The sequence below is a fragment of the Mesoplodon mirus genome (assembly GCF_964341445.2).
Source record: "Mesoplodon mirus genome assembly, chromosome: 13".
NCBI lineage: Eukaryota > Metazoa > Chordata > Mammalia > Artiodactyla > Ziphiidae > Mesoplodon > Mesoplodon mirus.
The window spans coordinates 14,860,937-14,877,677 of NC_138989.1; the positions used below are offsets into that span (position 1 = coordinate 14,860,937).

General features: G+C 55.0%; 1 protein-coding gene across 3 annotated transcripts in view; it reads left to right on the forward strand.

Annotated features, from left to right (window-relative positions):
- RBM19 (RNA binding motif protein 19) overlaps positions 1 to 16,741 on the forward strand; it is a 142,838-nt gene that overhangs the window by 102,381 nt on the left and 23,716 nt on the right. For all 3 annotated transcript variants that reach the window (XM_082641568.1, XM_082641566.1, XM_082641567.1), the window contains exon 23: positions 4,587 to 4,707. In XM_082641568.1, the coding sequence (XP_082497694.1) occupies positions 4,587 to 4,707 (121 nt within the window). The remainder of the gene's footprint in view (positions 1 to 4,586; positions 4,708 to 16,741) is intronic.

Consider the following 16,741-nt stretch of genomic DNA (forward strand, 5'->3'; position numbering starts at 1 on the left):
TTGGGAGCGGGGCCTCCTGTCCGTCTCTGTGCCGCACCCAGGACTGTGTATGTGTCAGCTCTTGTCCTGACCAAAGGCAGAGCCTCGCACTCGTACAGGACAGGACAGTCGTGGGCGAGATGTGCTCCTTTCCCTGCTGCCCTCATGGGCTGAATCTCGGGTTGGAGGAGCCAGGGCAGGACATCTAAACCAGCCCTCTGTCTCCAGCCGGGACCAACCTCAGCGTCCCTCCCGGTCTGGGGACGTGCTTTCACGACCCTCAGTGAAGGTCTTGCTCCATGGTTCGCCCTGCAGGTATTTACCGAGCATGCTTTGTCCCGAGCTCTGTGCCAAGGGTAGCCAGGATAGAGGCCTCCCTCAGAGGTTCAAGGCCGAGCCAGGGAGCCCAGCACACAAGCAGGCATTAACGGGGCAGGTGCTCTTAAGGAGGCTGGGGGCGCAGGGCATGCAGAGGGCACCTGGCTGCAGTCTGTACGAGGGGAGCCCTTCCGAGGCTGAGGGGGATGTTACGAAGGCCCAGGGATGGAACACATAGAGGCTGAAAGGAAAAGTAAGGAGGAACTTGACCTGCATACCAGCCTTGGCCTCAGTTTTCCTTTCCTTGAAATGGGAGAATGATGTCTGTTCTCATGAGTAGGTTGAGGTCAAGTGCTTAGAGTTCTCTGGAACCCAGGAGATCTCTAGGAACACAGGCAACAGAAGCAGGATGCGGAGAGAAGCAAAGGGCTGGGAACAGCTAACTTTCCACTTCCTCCATTGCAACACCCAGCACTCCGCAGAACCCCGGGCACCCCAAGGTGACCGCAGCCCTAGAGCTGAGGTTCGGGAAGTCTCTGGGGAGAAGGTGGTGTGGGTTTCGGTGGAGTCTAGTGTAGGCACAGAGACCTGGGAGGAAGCTGCTAGAGGAGGGCAGGCCAGAGAGGCCGGGGCTGTGCCTGGAACCTTCCCCTGCACTGGCCCGAAAGCCCCAAGGCCCTGGGGCTGTGTCTCCCCGTCCCCCCTCCCCGGGTCTCACATATAACAGGCGCTTTGCATGAAGCACAATTACTCGGAATTATCCAAGGCCAATTTTAGCCAGGAATCATTGTCCTCCTGCCTGCGATAGTTTGGGGCCACCACATTCCAACCACTAGGGCTGGAAACACAACCTGATTTCCTATTAACCTGAGGGGACCAGAACCGGGAAGGGTAATTCTGCTATTTTTGGAGATTCACACATTGTGCTCTAACCTCAAATACAAAAGAGCTTTTGTACCCTACTTAGCATTCTTCCTGCTCTTTAGCGTGACAATGGGAAGTTGAGGGCATACGTCATAATAATAACAACAGCCAACATTTAGGTGAGAATTGCCATGTGCCAGGCAGTGTGGCAGTCAGACTTGATAGTTCATTGAATCTGCGCATCCATTCTTTGCTGCTCCCTCTCATTTTACACATGGGGAATCTCAAGCTCAGAGAGGTTAAGCAGCTTACCCAAGATCACACAGCTTGTAAGTGATGAAGCAGGGATTTGAACCCTAGTAGCCCAGGTCCAGAGCCCCCAGTCTTAAATGCTGTGCCCCCTCACCTCTTGGAGTGAAAAGTCCTTCCAAAGAGGAGATGAGAATTTGCAAGGGGTGATATCAGAGAGAGGCTGGGAGAGGGAATTTTTAGCAACTCCTATAATGAACAGAGACTGTTCCAGGCTTTGCGTGGCACAGGAATGGAGAGTGGGTTTCCAAGGGTAAGAAGGAAACACAGATATGACGGCTGGAGTTGGGGCATCTCGCCTGGACTCACCTGCCAGGCTCCAGTACCCCCTTGTTCTGACTCTGACTTAGTTCCTACCAGATGCCACCTCTTGGCCGCCCCCATCCGACCGTGTCCCCAGAACCGCAGCTCCTCAGGGACCCTGGCACCAGGATGGAGTACCCGCCATGCCAGACTCCCGACCAATTTCCCTCCCCCCTCTTAAAATCCCAGCTCCCCGAGTCAGGCTGTTTCTCTGCCTCACCAGCTGAGAATGCATGTGTTTTAAAGCTCTGAATGGGCCATTCCGGCTTGGAATCCAGATGCATTTTTATATCCGCATGGAAAAAAAAAATGCAGAGGCTCTGCTGGCAGTCAGAAAGAGTTTTTTAAATTAACGTTAAAAAAAAAAAAAACAAAGGAAAGAAAAAGTTTCCTGCACCTGGCCCTTCTCAGAAAAGCATGAAGGAGAACAAAAGCATTTCTTTAATTTGGGCCCATGCCTAATTTTTAAAAGATGCATGTCCCACCCACCTCGCACCGGTGCTTTTCAGATACAGCCGTCTATCAAATACCTACTCTCTGCCACCCTCGGGGCTGATGGTGTGTAAGTCTCACAGTTAGCCCCATTTTACAGGTGAGGAAACTGAAGCTCGTGGTGGGGGGCAGTTGGCTTACCCAAGGTCACTGTTGCCTTCCTAGGCTGCTGTAAGAGACTGGGTGGCTTAAAACAACAGAAATGTCTTCTCTCACAGTTCTAGAGGCCAAAAGTCCAAGATCAGCTTGTCAGCAGTATTGGTTCCTTCTCAGGGAAAATCTATTCCATGCCTCTCTCCTAGCTTCCGGTGACAGCCTGCATTCCCTGCTGTAGATATCACTCCAGCCTCCTTTGTCACGTGCGTTCACCCCGTCTGTGTCTTCACATGGCCATCTCTTGTAAGGACACCAGTCACACTAGATCAGGGGCCCACCGTACTCCAGGATGTCCTCATCTTAATTTAACTGCATCTGCAAAGACCCTGTTTGCAGATAAGGTCACAACCTGGGGTGCCAGGTTAGGATTTCCACATCTCTTCTTTTGGGGGACCCAGTCCAACCTCTAACAGTGCAGATGAGGCCAGAGAGGGACTGGTTCCAATCAGACCCCTGGTTATACACTGCCTCTTCACAGCATCAAAGAAGCAAGAGGGACAAACCCCATGGCGCCTCTTCTCATAGCAGATGGCGCTGCCTGCAACCCAGAAGCAGAGACCCAAGACGCCACCACCGGCCACTGCTGCTCCCTGGTGCTGACAGTGCCTGGGAGCCCGCCCCTTCAACCTAGCACTAACCCGAGGCCCCTGTGCCGAGAGAAATTGCAAATGTCTGTGGTGGCAACACCACCTTCACGAGAACTAGCATCTATTGAGCACTTACTGTGCGCCCCCAGAGTGTTCTGGGCACTTTGCATGTTAACTCTTTGTCTTCTGTAGAACCCTAGAGGATAGTGCCGTTAACATTCCCATTTTACAGATGAGGAAACTGAGGCCAGGGAGATTCAGTTAACTTGCCCAAGGCCTTGAAGCTAGGAAGTGCAGGACCTGCCCTGCCTAGGCAGGGTGGCCTCAGAGCCCAAGCTGCTGGCTGCCAAGTGCAGTGGCCTCTGTGTACCTCAGGGGTGTTTTGGGAAGAGCCCCAGCACAGAGCCAATTTAGCTCTAGACCTGGTGATGTTTAAGAAGGAACTCACTGGTGCCATATGAATCCCGTTGTAGGAAGTGTCCAGTATAGGCAAATCCACAGAGACAGAAAGTAGACTAGTGCTTGCTGGGGGGCAGGGGGAATAGGGAGTGGCTGCAAATGGGTACAGGGTTTTTTTTGCAGTGATGATGATGAAAATGTTCTAAAATAAGGGGCTTCCCTGGTGGCACAGTGGTTGAGAGTCCGCCTGCCGATGCAGGGGACACGGGTTTGTGTCCCGGTCTGGGAGGATCCCACATGCCGCGGAGTGGCTGGGCCCGTGAGCCATGGCCGCTGAGCCTGCGCATCCGGAGCCTGTGCTCCGCAACGGAAGAGACCACAACAGTGAGTGGCCCGCGTACCGCAAAAAAAAAAAGAAAAGAAAATGTTCTAAAATAAGTATGGTGGTGGTCACACGACTCTGTGAATAGACTAAAAGCCATTGAATTGTAGACGGGTGACTTCTATGATAGTGACTTGTATGTATGGTGAGTTATATCCCAATAAAGCTGTTACAAAACAAAAGTCAAAAAGACTTTTGGGAAGTAGGCAGGGTGCGGGGGGAGGTCAGGAAGAGCGAAGGCAGGAGGCAAGAGCATGTGCAGGTCCCAGGCCGCTGAGCCGGGGCGGAAGCTAGTGGCTGGGGGGGCCACGGCAGTGCAGTGGCCAAGGGAGCCTCAGCAGAGGGCAGCAGAGAGAGATGGGGGACAGAATCCCCAGGACCGGCGGAGGACGGTGCCACCCAGTGACAGTGAAGGGCCCGTGTGGTTGTCATCGAGGGGCCGGGTGGGCTCGGCTTCCTCGGAGGCACTGCCCCTGGCAGCCGGGTGGGAGGCCAGCCACCTAACGGGGTCGCCGTCCCCAGATGGGATGGAACACGGGAGGGAAGCCGGCTGCCCGGCCCAGGCACCAGTCACAGCCGGACAGCGGATGTATTGAGCACACGGCCACTTGCAACACTGTCCCTGGGCACGTAACCCACTAATGGAATAGAAGTGCCCATCACCTCCCTACACCCGCCCCAGGAAGCAGGTGTCGCGGGGCCAGAGCTGGCATTTAGGTTTGCGGTGCTGGCGGGTAGGAGAGCAGGCTGTAGCGTCTGCCAGTGGGTCTTTGCTCACACACTGTGTTTTGTTCCAGAGGGCCTTCAACGCCCTGTGTCACAGCACCCACTTGTACGGCCGGAGGCTGGTGCTGGAGTGGGCTGACTCCGAGGAGAGCCTGCAGGCCCTGCGGCGGAAGACGGCCGAGCACTTCCACGGTAAGAGAACTGCCGTCCTCCGGCCGGGCTGCGGGGGCCAGGTTCCTGGACCTCCCTCCGTCTCCTTCACATTTACCCTCCACCATCCATACGCTTCTCTGTGCCAGTGGGAGGTGCTGACCCGAGTGGGTGGCATTGGTGGCCTCCATGCCCTTTTGGTTTCCCAGTCAAGCCAGGTCAGTGGGAGGCCTGGCAGGAAATCGGGGAGAGGAATAGCCTGGGTCAGAGTGGTTATCCCCCCGCCCCCCCTCACTTCCTGCCTGGTTGCTGCCGGCTGGCTGTCATTGCCCCCAGAGGCCACAGCTCACATCTGGCGGCTCTCTGCACCCAGCACTCTCTGTCCAGGGTCCGGTGGCTGACCCAGGGACCACTTGCCCCGATTTCCCTGCGCCTGCTACCTGTTTACTGGACCCTCCTCAGTTATCCAGTTTGAGTGCCTTCCGCTTCCTGCCCGGGCCCCGATGGTCACAGGACCTAGCTCCAGCTCTTACACACCTTGGTGGCGTCACACAGCCTCACCAGTGATGCAGTCCATCCCCAGAAAATACTTAGCCTCTGCCATGTCCCAGTGCGAGGAGTGCAGCGGTGACCTCGGGGGGCTTTGGGTCCAGGTGGAAGGGGCTAGGTCCAGAAAGGCCTCCCCGCAGTGGTGACGTTTGTGCCCACAGGAGGGTTGCCCAGGGTTGGCATGAGTGTGACACATCGAGAAACGGGGCGGCCAGTGTGGCTGGAGAGGGCAACCAGAGGCCTCACACGGGCCTCGCCTTCTCTAGCACATTGTCTAGAAACAGCATGGAAGCCCTTTGACTCTAACTCCACCTGCCAAACCCTTCAGAACACACCCCCATGCCCACCCCAGTGGCCTTTCCTGCCTAATCCTTCCCCACCACACCTCCCGTGGAGGTCACTGTCTCCAAACGCCAGGCAGAACTCTGTGTCTTTGCATATGCAGTTCCCTCTGCTCAGAATGCCTTGCCTCTCAGTTTTGTTTTTCGTTTTTTTTCCAACCTGGCAAGTGCCTATCCAGCCTTTAAGGCCCAGCTCAAATGACACCTCCTCCAAGAAGCCTTCCCTTTCCCCACCCTCCACCCCCAGGTGTCAGTAATGGCTCCGTCCTCTGCTCTCCCACCTGTGTTCCTAAACCTCCTTACCACGTCGTCATGTATTTCTTTTTTTTTAATTATTTTATTTATTTATTTGGTTGCACCAGGTCTTAGTTGTGGCGGGAGGGCTCCTTAGTTGCAGCATGCACGTGGAATCTAGCTCCCTGATCAGAGATCGAACCTGGGCCCCCTGTATTGGGAGCGTGGAGTCTGAACCACTGCTCCACCAGGGAAGTCGCCATCCTGTATTTCTTAACGATTCTTCTCCTCGCTGGACTGGCGCCTCCCCCAGGGTGGAGAGCGTGCCGTCGTGTGCCGTCATGTCACCTCTGTCACTGATTGGTTCATCTCCGGGCCGCCGTGCCAGCCTGGGCCAGTCCGAGGCTGGGGAATACATAAGCAAAGGCAAACGAGAAAGCAGAGCCATCAGGGCTAAGTACACAGTCGCAAGCACACAACTCAATAAGTCCCCAAATCCTGCTGTGCAGGAGGAGAGCCTATCCTTATCGACAGCCATTGACCGGCCTAAATGCACCCATCGGCAAATGTTTGTGTAAGGGACTCTCCCGTCCCCCTGCCCCCCACCCACCCACCCCGTGGGGGACTGCAGACTCAGCAGTCCTGCCCTGCCTTGGAGAGCAGCCCCCTTCAATAAACTGAGCTCCAAAGACAGCATTTACTGCCTTACCCCAGCAGAAAGCCTTGGCTGGAAGCGTTTCTGTGGGATTGGCTATCTCCCCCTATCAGCTGCAGGCCGAGGCCCAGACAGGGGCAGATACGATAATAATATCAGGAAAGACAGCAGGTTATTTGCATACATCTTCCCATTAATGCCCCAACAGCCCCGTGAGGTGGGCCTGATTAGCCCCGTTTTGCAGATGACAGACCTGAGACCAGCCGAGCATTAAAGGGACTCATGAAAGCTACTGTTTATTAAAGGCTTTCTCTGTGCCGGGCCGTCCTCTGTATGTGACGCGCGTTGTCTCTTTCATCCTCACGGCAACCCTTCCGGCCATGGGCACGGCTGTCTACATTTAACAGACAGAGAAAGAGGTTCAGCCGTGTGCCCAAGACATGAGAAAGCCTGGAAAGTGCACAGCTGAGATTTGAACTCTAGACCAGCTCTAGAGCCCTCCGCCCCGCCCTGCCACAACCCCACGCATGGCATTATACCAGCAGATGCCACTTGTAAAAGCCTTGGGCCTCCATTAGATCTAGGGTGTGTGTGTGTACCGCACGGCTCCCTTCCTCCTGAATCATCCAGACCCTGAACCCAGAATGCACAGGGTCCCTTCCAGAAATGGAGGGGATGAATACCAAATCATAGTGAGAAACATAGGTGGCCCTTTAGAATTGACACCCTGCGATGTGCGTGTTACCTTGTCCCCATTTACAGACGAGGAAACCGAGGTGCAGAGGTGAGAAAAGGCCCCACCAAGGCCAGTGCTGGGTGTCAGAGCCCAACCATGTGTTTGTACTTCTTTTGAGTCCCCTTGAGGGGACATTCCCCCTGTCCCCCAGGTTCTGGAAGGGGCCTCCAGCTCTGAGCTAACCAAGTGTGCAGAAAGGGAGCCCTGAGAGACCCTCCCCAGCACCGCGGGTGGATGTCAGGGTCCCAGCAGGGAACAGGACTCACCCCAAGCCTGCCATGCAGAGGTGGGGGCAGGGTGCAGAGGTGAAGGGGCATCAGGAGGAAGTGATGCCCCTGGGGTCCAGGGAGAGCAGGGCCTTGGGGGTGGCCGGCTGGTCCCCAAGTTTGGAGGGATGCAGCCAGTGCCAGGGCCCTGAGCCAAAGCAGGGAGGGAGCCAGGCAAGATATGCCTGCGTCCCCCTCGTCCCCCTCTGCCCTGCTCTCCTCCCGGGTCTCGCGTTGGCCCTTCCGTCAGCCAGAGGGTCAGGCTCCCCAGTGACGACTCCTTCCAGGGGATGGAGTAGGACAGGGGAGGGATTGGGAGCGCCAAACAGAATATCCAGCGTCTGTGGTGACCCGCAAAGGTCAGGGCATAGGGCGGAAGTGGGGGGCTGTTTTCTGGGGGGCAGGACCAGCAGTGCCTGGCTTGGCAGGGATGTGTTCCGTCCAGAAGGGTCACTGGCAAACATGGCCAAGTGTCAGACCTCTAGCTGGCCTCACCTGTCTGGGGCGTGAAAAGGCAGCAAAGAGGTAGCCTGAAAGTTCGGGGCCCGAAGAGTCTGAAACAATTACCTATCATATTTATACAGCACTCGTTCCAAACAAATATATGATAATCCTTAGAAAACAAAAGGACACTATCCAGAACACAGCAAGATATGAGACAGGGATTTTTAACCCAGAATCCATGAAACCTTGTCTTCATGGGCCCTAGTCTAGGGCTGGCCTCAGAGGGGCTGTGAACACCCAGAAACGTTATCATCTGGTGTGTGTATGTATGTGTGTTTACTTACCTCTCTGGCAAGAGGATCTTTGTTGTCATCAGATTTTCTATCAGGTCATGGTCCCCAAAAAGTTAGTTTTAGGAGGAAGAGCATCAGCGTTGGAATCATCAAGTCCTGGATTCTGTAGCCTCCCAGCTGAGTGTCCCAGGACAAGTCACTGTGCCCCTGGGGCTTCTGTTTCCCATTTTACAAACGGGGATACAAGGGTGCTGCCTTATGGAGTACTGGTGAAGATGACCAGGGCAATAACAAGAGCAGCACGAGCTGCCCTTTTTTTTTTTTTTTACCCACACAACACCCCTGGGAGGTAGATGCCCTTAATCACCCCGTTTTACACATGTAGGGACTGAGGCACGCAGAGGTGAAGTAGTTGACCCAGGGTCACACAGGCAGTAAGTGGTAGAAGCAGGGATTGAACTCGGACAGTCTGGCTGCAGTGTTCCATCCTTGGGGTGACTGCTCCCTACATCCTTCCCAAGTAAGCAGGACACCGCGGGGGGAAACAGGGTAGACGAGTCGGCTGAGAATAGGTGCTGTGCAAATGTCAGCCCACTTACCCACCCACCCCATTGTCTGCTTGATGTCTTTGGAAACGGGGTACCCACGGCAGCCCTGAATACTCAGCATAGGGCTGCTGGCCTCCTGCCCTCCTGACTGGACCCTTTTCCCTGCTCTGCCCTTTCCCTGTGGTGAAAAATACCCAGATTGTTTGTGTTAAAATCTGCATTGTTCAGAGCATCCAGGGCCCTGGCAGACTCCGAGGGCAGGTGGGATCCATGCCCAGTTCCCTCGCCCGGCCCTGATCTGTGCCAGGAAGGCACTCAGAACTCAGGTGGAGGCCCCGAGCCCCATTTGCCCAGTCTGAGCGCTGAGGCCACGACAAAGGGCTCCCTGTGGAAGGTGGGCCTCGGAATGAACGGCAGGCGTCTTAACCATTGGGCGGGACCCAGCAGGAAGCTTGCTGGCGACACCGTGGCCTCTGAGCTGCCCTCGGGGACAGAGTGGGGGTGGCCAGAGAAATAGAGAGGAGCTTTGGCCCTACTGTGGCCGGTACAGTCAGAGTTCACCTCTGCCTCTGGGATCCAGCTCCCCTGGGGGAGGCTGTGGGGATGGGGTGCTGGTGGGCAGAGAGCTGCCCAGGCCCTGTGACCAGCCCTTCTCTCCTCCATTGGTCCCTGACAAGCCTAGGTCAAGGCACACAGCTCCATGTGCAGTTCAGGCCAGGTAATACTAATTACTATTATTATTACCATGACAACTTTTATCTGTTAAGCCTCACTCCATGCCAGGTACTATCTATGGGCTTTCACAGGCATTAATCCTGCGGAATCCTGGGAGGTAAATACCGTCATTATCCTGTTTCACAGACAAGAAAATTGAGGCACAGAGAGGGCAGATGATTTCCCCAGGGGCGCCCAGCTTACTAGTGGCCGAGTCAGGAGTCAGACCTGCGCTTTTAGCCGTCCTGCTGGCTTCATATGAGCAGCTGTGCACCGCTACCCCTTAACGTTTCACCCTAGTGTGCGTCCTCGTGTCCGTTCTGTTACCTCAGGGAAGTCACTCGGCCTCAGCTTTGTCATCTGTACAGTGGGCCTAGGGTGCCTCCCTCAGAGGGGAATTGGGGGCTTACAGGAGATGATGCCTCTAAAGCTCACGGTGAGAAAGCAGCAAGTATTACTTATCTTCCCCTCCCCTGCAAGACGCTAACGCTTCTTCCTTCTCTGGGCCACCAAGAACACTCCCTGTTTTCCTTGCATTCCGGTGGAGCCAGGCCGAGGGAGGATGCTCTCTGGGTGGAGGAATGAGACATAAAGAAAACCCCCAGTTTTTAGAAGCCCGGACAATAAGGAACGTGTGAGAGAGAGAGGGAGGGAGGGAGAATGAATGAGAATGAATAGCCCATCGCCTGGGCAGTGCTCAGGACAGTACGTTTGCATCTGTAGATGCCACCTGTCCCCATGCCTGGCATGTGGTAGGCTCTTAATTAGTACACAGTAACAGCAAGGGGAGGAGGGGGATTCCTCGCTGGTAAAAGTGCGTGATATCTTGCTTTCCGATGCAGTTGTGGGAACTAAACACACTCAGCACCCAGTCTGGACGTCGCCACTTATCTAGGCTCCCTATCCGCAGCCAAAAAAGCTCTTTTCAAAGCCCCCGTCCCAGCACCCACTCCCCAAGCAGGAGGGTCTTCATTTCACCCACTGCCCCTGTCATGGCAGGGCATTAGATATTCCCTTGCAAGTTGATGCTTACGAAATACCCATCAAATGAAACAGCTGAGGGCAGCTCTTTGAAAGTTGTTCAAAAAGCTGCCCTGGATAGGCAAAGCCCTTGACCCCAGACAGCGGTGCTTGGGCCGAGGGAAGAGCAAGACGGCCCTCTTCCACAGAGCCACCCTCCCCTCTCCCCTGTCCTCTCCCTGCCTTCCTTCCCGGCCCCCGGAATCAGCCTTCTCAGCTGCAGCTCGGCAGCCCCCGGCAGGTGAAGTGCTATTCTTCAGTGCCTCGGTGCGGGCAGGTGAAAAGAGAGAACGCAGAGGGAAGAGGAAAGTCGGCCACTGGCTGTGTCCTTTTCTTCCCGAGCGTGTTACAAACCAGCAGGGTCATGGCATCGCGGCATCAAGAAGCTTTCAGGGCCCCGGCAGGCCGCAGTACCTGCGAGCGCCGCCCACAGAATATAATGGTACGGAAGCAATCCGCCCGCACAGCCCTCTGTTTTCCAGCGGGCACAGCCAGGGAGGCCTGGGCAAACAGGCTTTTATTGGGCCGGGAGCATGGCTCTGCTTCCCGGCGTTGTCTTATTCCAGCTGGGAGGACTGATGGGCTGTGGTTAGCGGCTGCACCTTTCACCTCCGGAGCTGGGAGCGCAGACATGACCGGCATGGCAAGTGGCTGGCAGCGCCGCCGTCGCCTGCCTGCTCCCCCGCCCGCCCCCACCCTTGGCCGAACCAGGCCAGCCTGGGATGCGAGATCTGCCATCTTCAGGCCCAGACGATGGGCACCTGTCCCATCAGTCACTGACCTCCAGTACGGTGGCCCTCCTAGCCAGGAAGGAGGGAGCCCGATTCCTGGGGCCCTTGCCCCGTCGGCCTGGCCCCCAGCCCCCCGTGATTCAGATCTCAGCCCAAGTGTCAGAGATTCTACTTTACCCCGAGAGTTCCCTTGTGGCACCGTGTACCTCGTTTCGCTTGAACTTTGTGTTCACGTGTGTGGTGGTTTCACCTCTTTACTCCCCGAGAGGCTTTATCCTCCAGGGGACAAGGCCCTCTCCATGTCCACTGCCTTGACCCCACATCTAGCACAGAGTAGGTGCTCACTGACAATCGGTGGGGTGAATAAACGAACACAGATAAATGTCCTGATTGTCAGAAGGGCCCATTCTAATGGAGCGTCTAATATGTACCGGGCACTGCAAGAGGGGCCCTGCGTGGCATGCAGCCAGGTGGCCCTAACCTTGACCCTCGAAACACCACTGGTCTGAAAGAGGCAATTGTGTGCTTTCTTTTTAAAGATGAAGTCAGGAGAAAAAGAAAACAGGAGAGAGCTTGGTCGAGGACATACTGTGTGCAGGGGACATTGCCAGGTGGTTTCATGCACTCTCATTTTAGCCTTGCAGCTCCTTAGAAGAGGTGCTGTTCCCATTTTTCTGAGGTGCAAACTGAGCCCCAGAGGGGTCTAGTAACTCTCCTGAGGGCACACAGCTTTGCACTTTACCGAACAGCTCACCATATTTTGCCACTCCCTAGATCCCCAGCAGTTCCTAAATTTCAAATTATCCCCCCTTTTATTGGATCTGGGCTCCACAGTCCAGGTAGGGCCGTGATTACAAACTACAGCCCCACAGCCAGATTCAGCCTGCAGCTTACTTTTGTAAATAAAGCTTTTGGGGGGAACACAGCCATGCCCATTTTTCACGTAGTATCTCTAGCTATGTCTTCACACTGTGAGGACAGAGTTGAGTAGTTGTGACAGACACACTGTGGCCTGCAAAGCCCTAAAATATTTACTATCTCCCCTCTTACAGAAAAAGTTTACAGCCCCTAGGGCTTGTGAGATGGCCGCCCTTCTTTTGTCTAAAGCCACGGGTGGCTAATTCCTCCCACATAACCCCCTTTCTCAGAGAACGTATAATTCTAGAGGCATCATAACCCCACCCACATCCTCCCAGCTAGAGTCCTCTGCTTAAGAATCCCCAGCTAGGGCTTCCCTGGTGGCGCAGTAGTTAAGAATCCACCTGCCAATGCAGGGGACACGGGTTCGAGCTCCAGTCCGGGAAGATCCCACATGCCGCAGAGCAGCTAAGCCCGTGCACCACAACCACTGAGCCTGCTCTCTAGAGCCCACGAGCCACAACTACTGAGCCCATGTGCCACAACGAGAAGCCCATGCACCGCAACGAAGAGTAGCCCCCACTCGCCGCAACTAGAGAAAGCCCATGCGCAGCAACTAAGACCCAATGCAGCCAAAAATAAATAAATAAATTTATTTAAGAAGAATCCCTAGCTCTTCCTGGAACAGAGGCCGCAGTGCCTTGCTTCCCACTTCATTCATTCACTCACTCAATTCTCCATTGATCGTCTAATTATCCAGCTTTACTCAGTATTGAGGACAAAGCAGCAAACAAAAGAGAAGGTGCCTGCCCTCATGGAGCCAGTATTTGAGTGGGAAAGATGAATGATTAAAAAAAAAAAAGGGTAATAATGAGAAAGTTATGATGATCGCAAGCCCTGTGGAGGAAATGCAAAAAGATAATATCATACACTCGGGGGTGTGAAGAGGGAGGAGAGATTCCAAATGTGGTGGTTGGAAAAAGTCTTTCCGAGGAGTCAGTGTTTTTGTGTGATTCAAAGAAGCCAGCCAGCCCAGGATCTGGGAGGAAATCATTCCAAGCAGAGGGGGCCGCAGGTGCAAAGGCCCTGGGGCATAAGCATGCTCATAGCAGGCCATTGTGACTAGAGAATGAGTCCAGGGTGGAGAGTGGTTGGAAACAAAGCTGCAGAGACCAGAAGGGCTCCCTGGTGGGATCTTGTGGGGTGGGGCAGGGAGCCTGGTGTTTATTCAAGATACAGTGGGAAATCCCTCGAAGATTTAAAAAGAGGAGTGCCATGGCCTGATTTACACTCCATACCTCATCCCCGCTGCTACATGGGGCATGCGTTGTAGAGGAGCAAGAATATGGAATAGGTGTCCCACTATAGTCGTCCCTGCAAGCCAAGGCGGTAGTCTGAGCAGGGACAGAGACAGGAAGGGTGGAAAGAAGCCAGTGGATTAAGCATATGTGGTAAAAGTAGAGCTGGCCAGACTTCTGGGAGGCAGGAGGGAAATTAAGGCCAGTACAGAGATTTTTGCTCAGAGCGAGCCACTTGAAGGATGGTGGTGCTGCGTGATGATGAGGCCCTGGAAGCTGGGAAGAGTGGTTGGGGGTGGGAGTGATCCGGCCGCATGGGGCTTGAGACACCTATTAGGACTCCCCGTGGGATGTCAAGCAGATAGATCTGTGAGTTGGGAGCTCGGGAGTGAAGTCTGGGCTGAGATATAAATTTGGAAGTCATCAGCATACAGATGATATTTAAAGCCTGCAACAGTTCACCAACCCCCCCCCCATAACTTAATCATTCACAGGACGGCACATTTTCAAAAGACTGGGGACCAGGAGAGCCCATTATCCCCATGCCAGCCCTTGCAAATATGCCTCACTGATCTTGGCCCTGAAAACATAATCATCGGGCTTTAAAAAATCACACTCGGGAAAGTTCAAGCAAGTATGTGAAGTCACAGAGTTTATTATTCAAAATATCCCTCTGCCATGGATCTTTCCAGCTACCTGGAGACAGAAGGTTCCTATAGGCTCCCCTCGCCTCGTTTTTATTCCTCCATTTGGGTGCCTCGCATTCCCTCCTTAAGGCTTTGCTGTGGCAGCCCTTCCCCCAGAGGTGTCAGAGGCTCCAGCAGAAGGCAGGTGAGGGAGGACTGTCCCGCATTGCCACAAAGGGTCCTGACAGAGGAAAGGTCACTATGGGCACCCGGGGCCACCCAGGAGGTGTTGCACCCCTGCCCCCTTGGAAGTGGGTGCCCGCCCCTGTCCAGGGTGCTGAATTTGTTCTTCCTTCTGCTCCCAGCCCTGTCAGTGGGCAGCAGCAGGAGAGAGGTTGAAACTGGCCGGGAGACCCACTCTTTCTCACATGCCCCAGGCCACCCCCGCTGATGCAGGCAGAATCGAGAGAAGAAAAATCAAGAAGCCGGAGCCAAGGTGGCTCCTCGGTGGCGACTGCTAGCAATGGGGCAAAAGGCTGAGCTGTGGCCAGGGAGCCGGGTTCAGAGAGCCGAATGTTTCTCCCTGCAGAGGTGCTAGGGAGGCTGGGGGCGCCTGGAGCAAGCTGGAGCAGGTGTCCTTGTCCTCCAGGTCAGCCCCTCCCCCTCCTCCCTCCTTCCACCCCCCACTCCCCGAGCCTCTTTGAGTGGTGTTTTGGAAATATTTCCAAGCGCTTCGGCAATATCCTGCATACTCTCTCCCCCTTCCCCCGGGAGCGGCTGTCCGTGCGGGGAAGGTACTTGCTCCCAATCCCGCTAAATTGTTATTGACTTGTGTTCTCTGCGTTCTGCAAACATTTCACTCGGCTGTCGCCAGTGAGGCCAGGAATCCCTGCTAGGGCTAACGGGGAAACCAGCTGTGCCGGGCCATTTCTCCTGCTCTTCCTCATCGATCATGGAATTAAACTGACAGAAGGAGAATTTCAGAGCAACTTGGGAGGGGAAGGGGCTGGGCCCGGATTGGATGAGGGTTCGGGGACCTGGGGACCAGAGTACTGGAAATAGGGTCAGGAGGAGGGTGGACTTGCCTCCAGGGTTGTGGCTGGTGACGGGGTGGCCGGGTTTGTTTCTGAACTGTAGGCTGGCCCAGGCCTGAGAAACCCAAGGAAAACACACAGACGAGGAGGTTGTTATTACTGCTTCATGACCACAAGTGAAACTAGTGGGGTTTTGTAGACAGAGAGGAGAGAGAAAGTAAATCAGAGGCTGCACTGGTGAGCTGTCGGCTGAGATCACAGATCTTTATTTTGCCTAGAAGATAAGGGGGAGAAAAAGTGTTTTGGTTTTGTTTTAATTAATTGTCCCTATTTTGCTCTCAGAGGATTTGACCTGAAAGTCAAGATTCTGGCCTCTGTTGAAAAATCAGGTCTGACCACCCCAGGTCCTACATTCACATAGAGTAGCTGGGGTCGAGTTACATGGGCTTCTTTTTTTCTTCTTCTTGTTTTGCCACAGTCCACAGCCCTCCCTATAGTCACCCACCCAGACCGTTTAACTCCATCACATTTGCACTTACAGACCCTAGTGCAGACAGCATCCCACCTTGGCCCCTCGAGACGATGTTACTGATTCTTTCTTTTTAGCCTCTACTCCCAACCCAGGGCCTTTGCCAAGAGGAAAGGGACAGGTAGTTAATGTCGACCAAGCCCCTAGAAATGGGAAGATCCCTCCAGACCCGAGACAGGAGAGTGGGGCGGGGAGCGGTGGGGGGCGCCTTCCAGCCTCTCCTGGTTTCTTTTTCTTTTGTCCTCTGCAATGAGTCACCTTCCCCTGGACACTCCCCTGTCTCCCCAGCCCGCACAGGCCACTCCAGCATCTGTAACTAATGCAGACACATGCAGCACCAAGCCCCAGAGCCCCCAGGCTTAGTGGCCCCACGGCCCTCCCGGGGCTGAATCCACAATAATCGAGGCCGGGCACCTTCACCAGCCCTGGTGGATGGAGAGCCGCCAGCCCAGCTGCCTGGAGCTCCTGTGTGCCCTGGATGCCCAGAGCACAGAGCAGGATCAACCCGCCGGGCTGCACCAGGGCTTCCTGCTTCACAGGAGCCAGAGTACTTAGCAGTGTGATTCATAATGGCTGTAGTCACGGCCGTCTCAATAGCCAATGCCCACCCCAGGCCATTTGCATCAGAACCTCTGGGGGTAGGGTCCAGGTATCTGAGGTTTTCCAGACATTTGTATCAGGCCGTGGGTTGGGAACCAGTAGCTTCTTGAAAAAATGGCTGATGCAGGCACTGGGCCGCTGCCATGCGGCCTGAGTCTGTTTCACACCTTCCCTGTTGAGAAGTTCCTTCCGAGGAGTCTGGGCTGGCGTCTCCCCCTGCAGGGCGGGCAGCTGAGCCACGGGACCACAGGCATCGCTGTGGGGTGACGGGAAGACCCTGGGACCAGCCTGATCTGCGCTCAAGGCCCCATTCGGGGGAGTCTTCCCCAAGCCCTAGAACAGCTGCTTATGCATCTGGAAAATGGGGCAGTAATATCACCCGGCTCATGGGAGACCTGTGAGTCCACACCCAGCCCATGCCTGAAGCCCAAAGAAGCTGGGCTCAAAGCCCGAGGATGCAGGGTTCTCTGCCTTCATGTACGGTCGGCCCCGGCTCAGCCTGCTAGGTTCCCAGTTTCCTGAGTACCGCCCGCTCTCTGGGTGTCCTTGGACGACACCTGCGTTGTTACTTTTAACATGACTCCACAGCTCTGTGTGCCT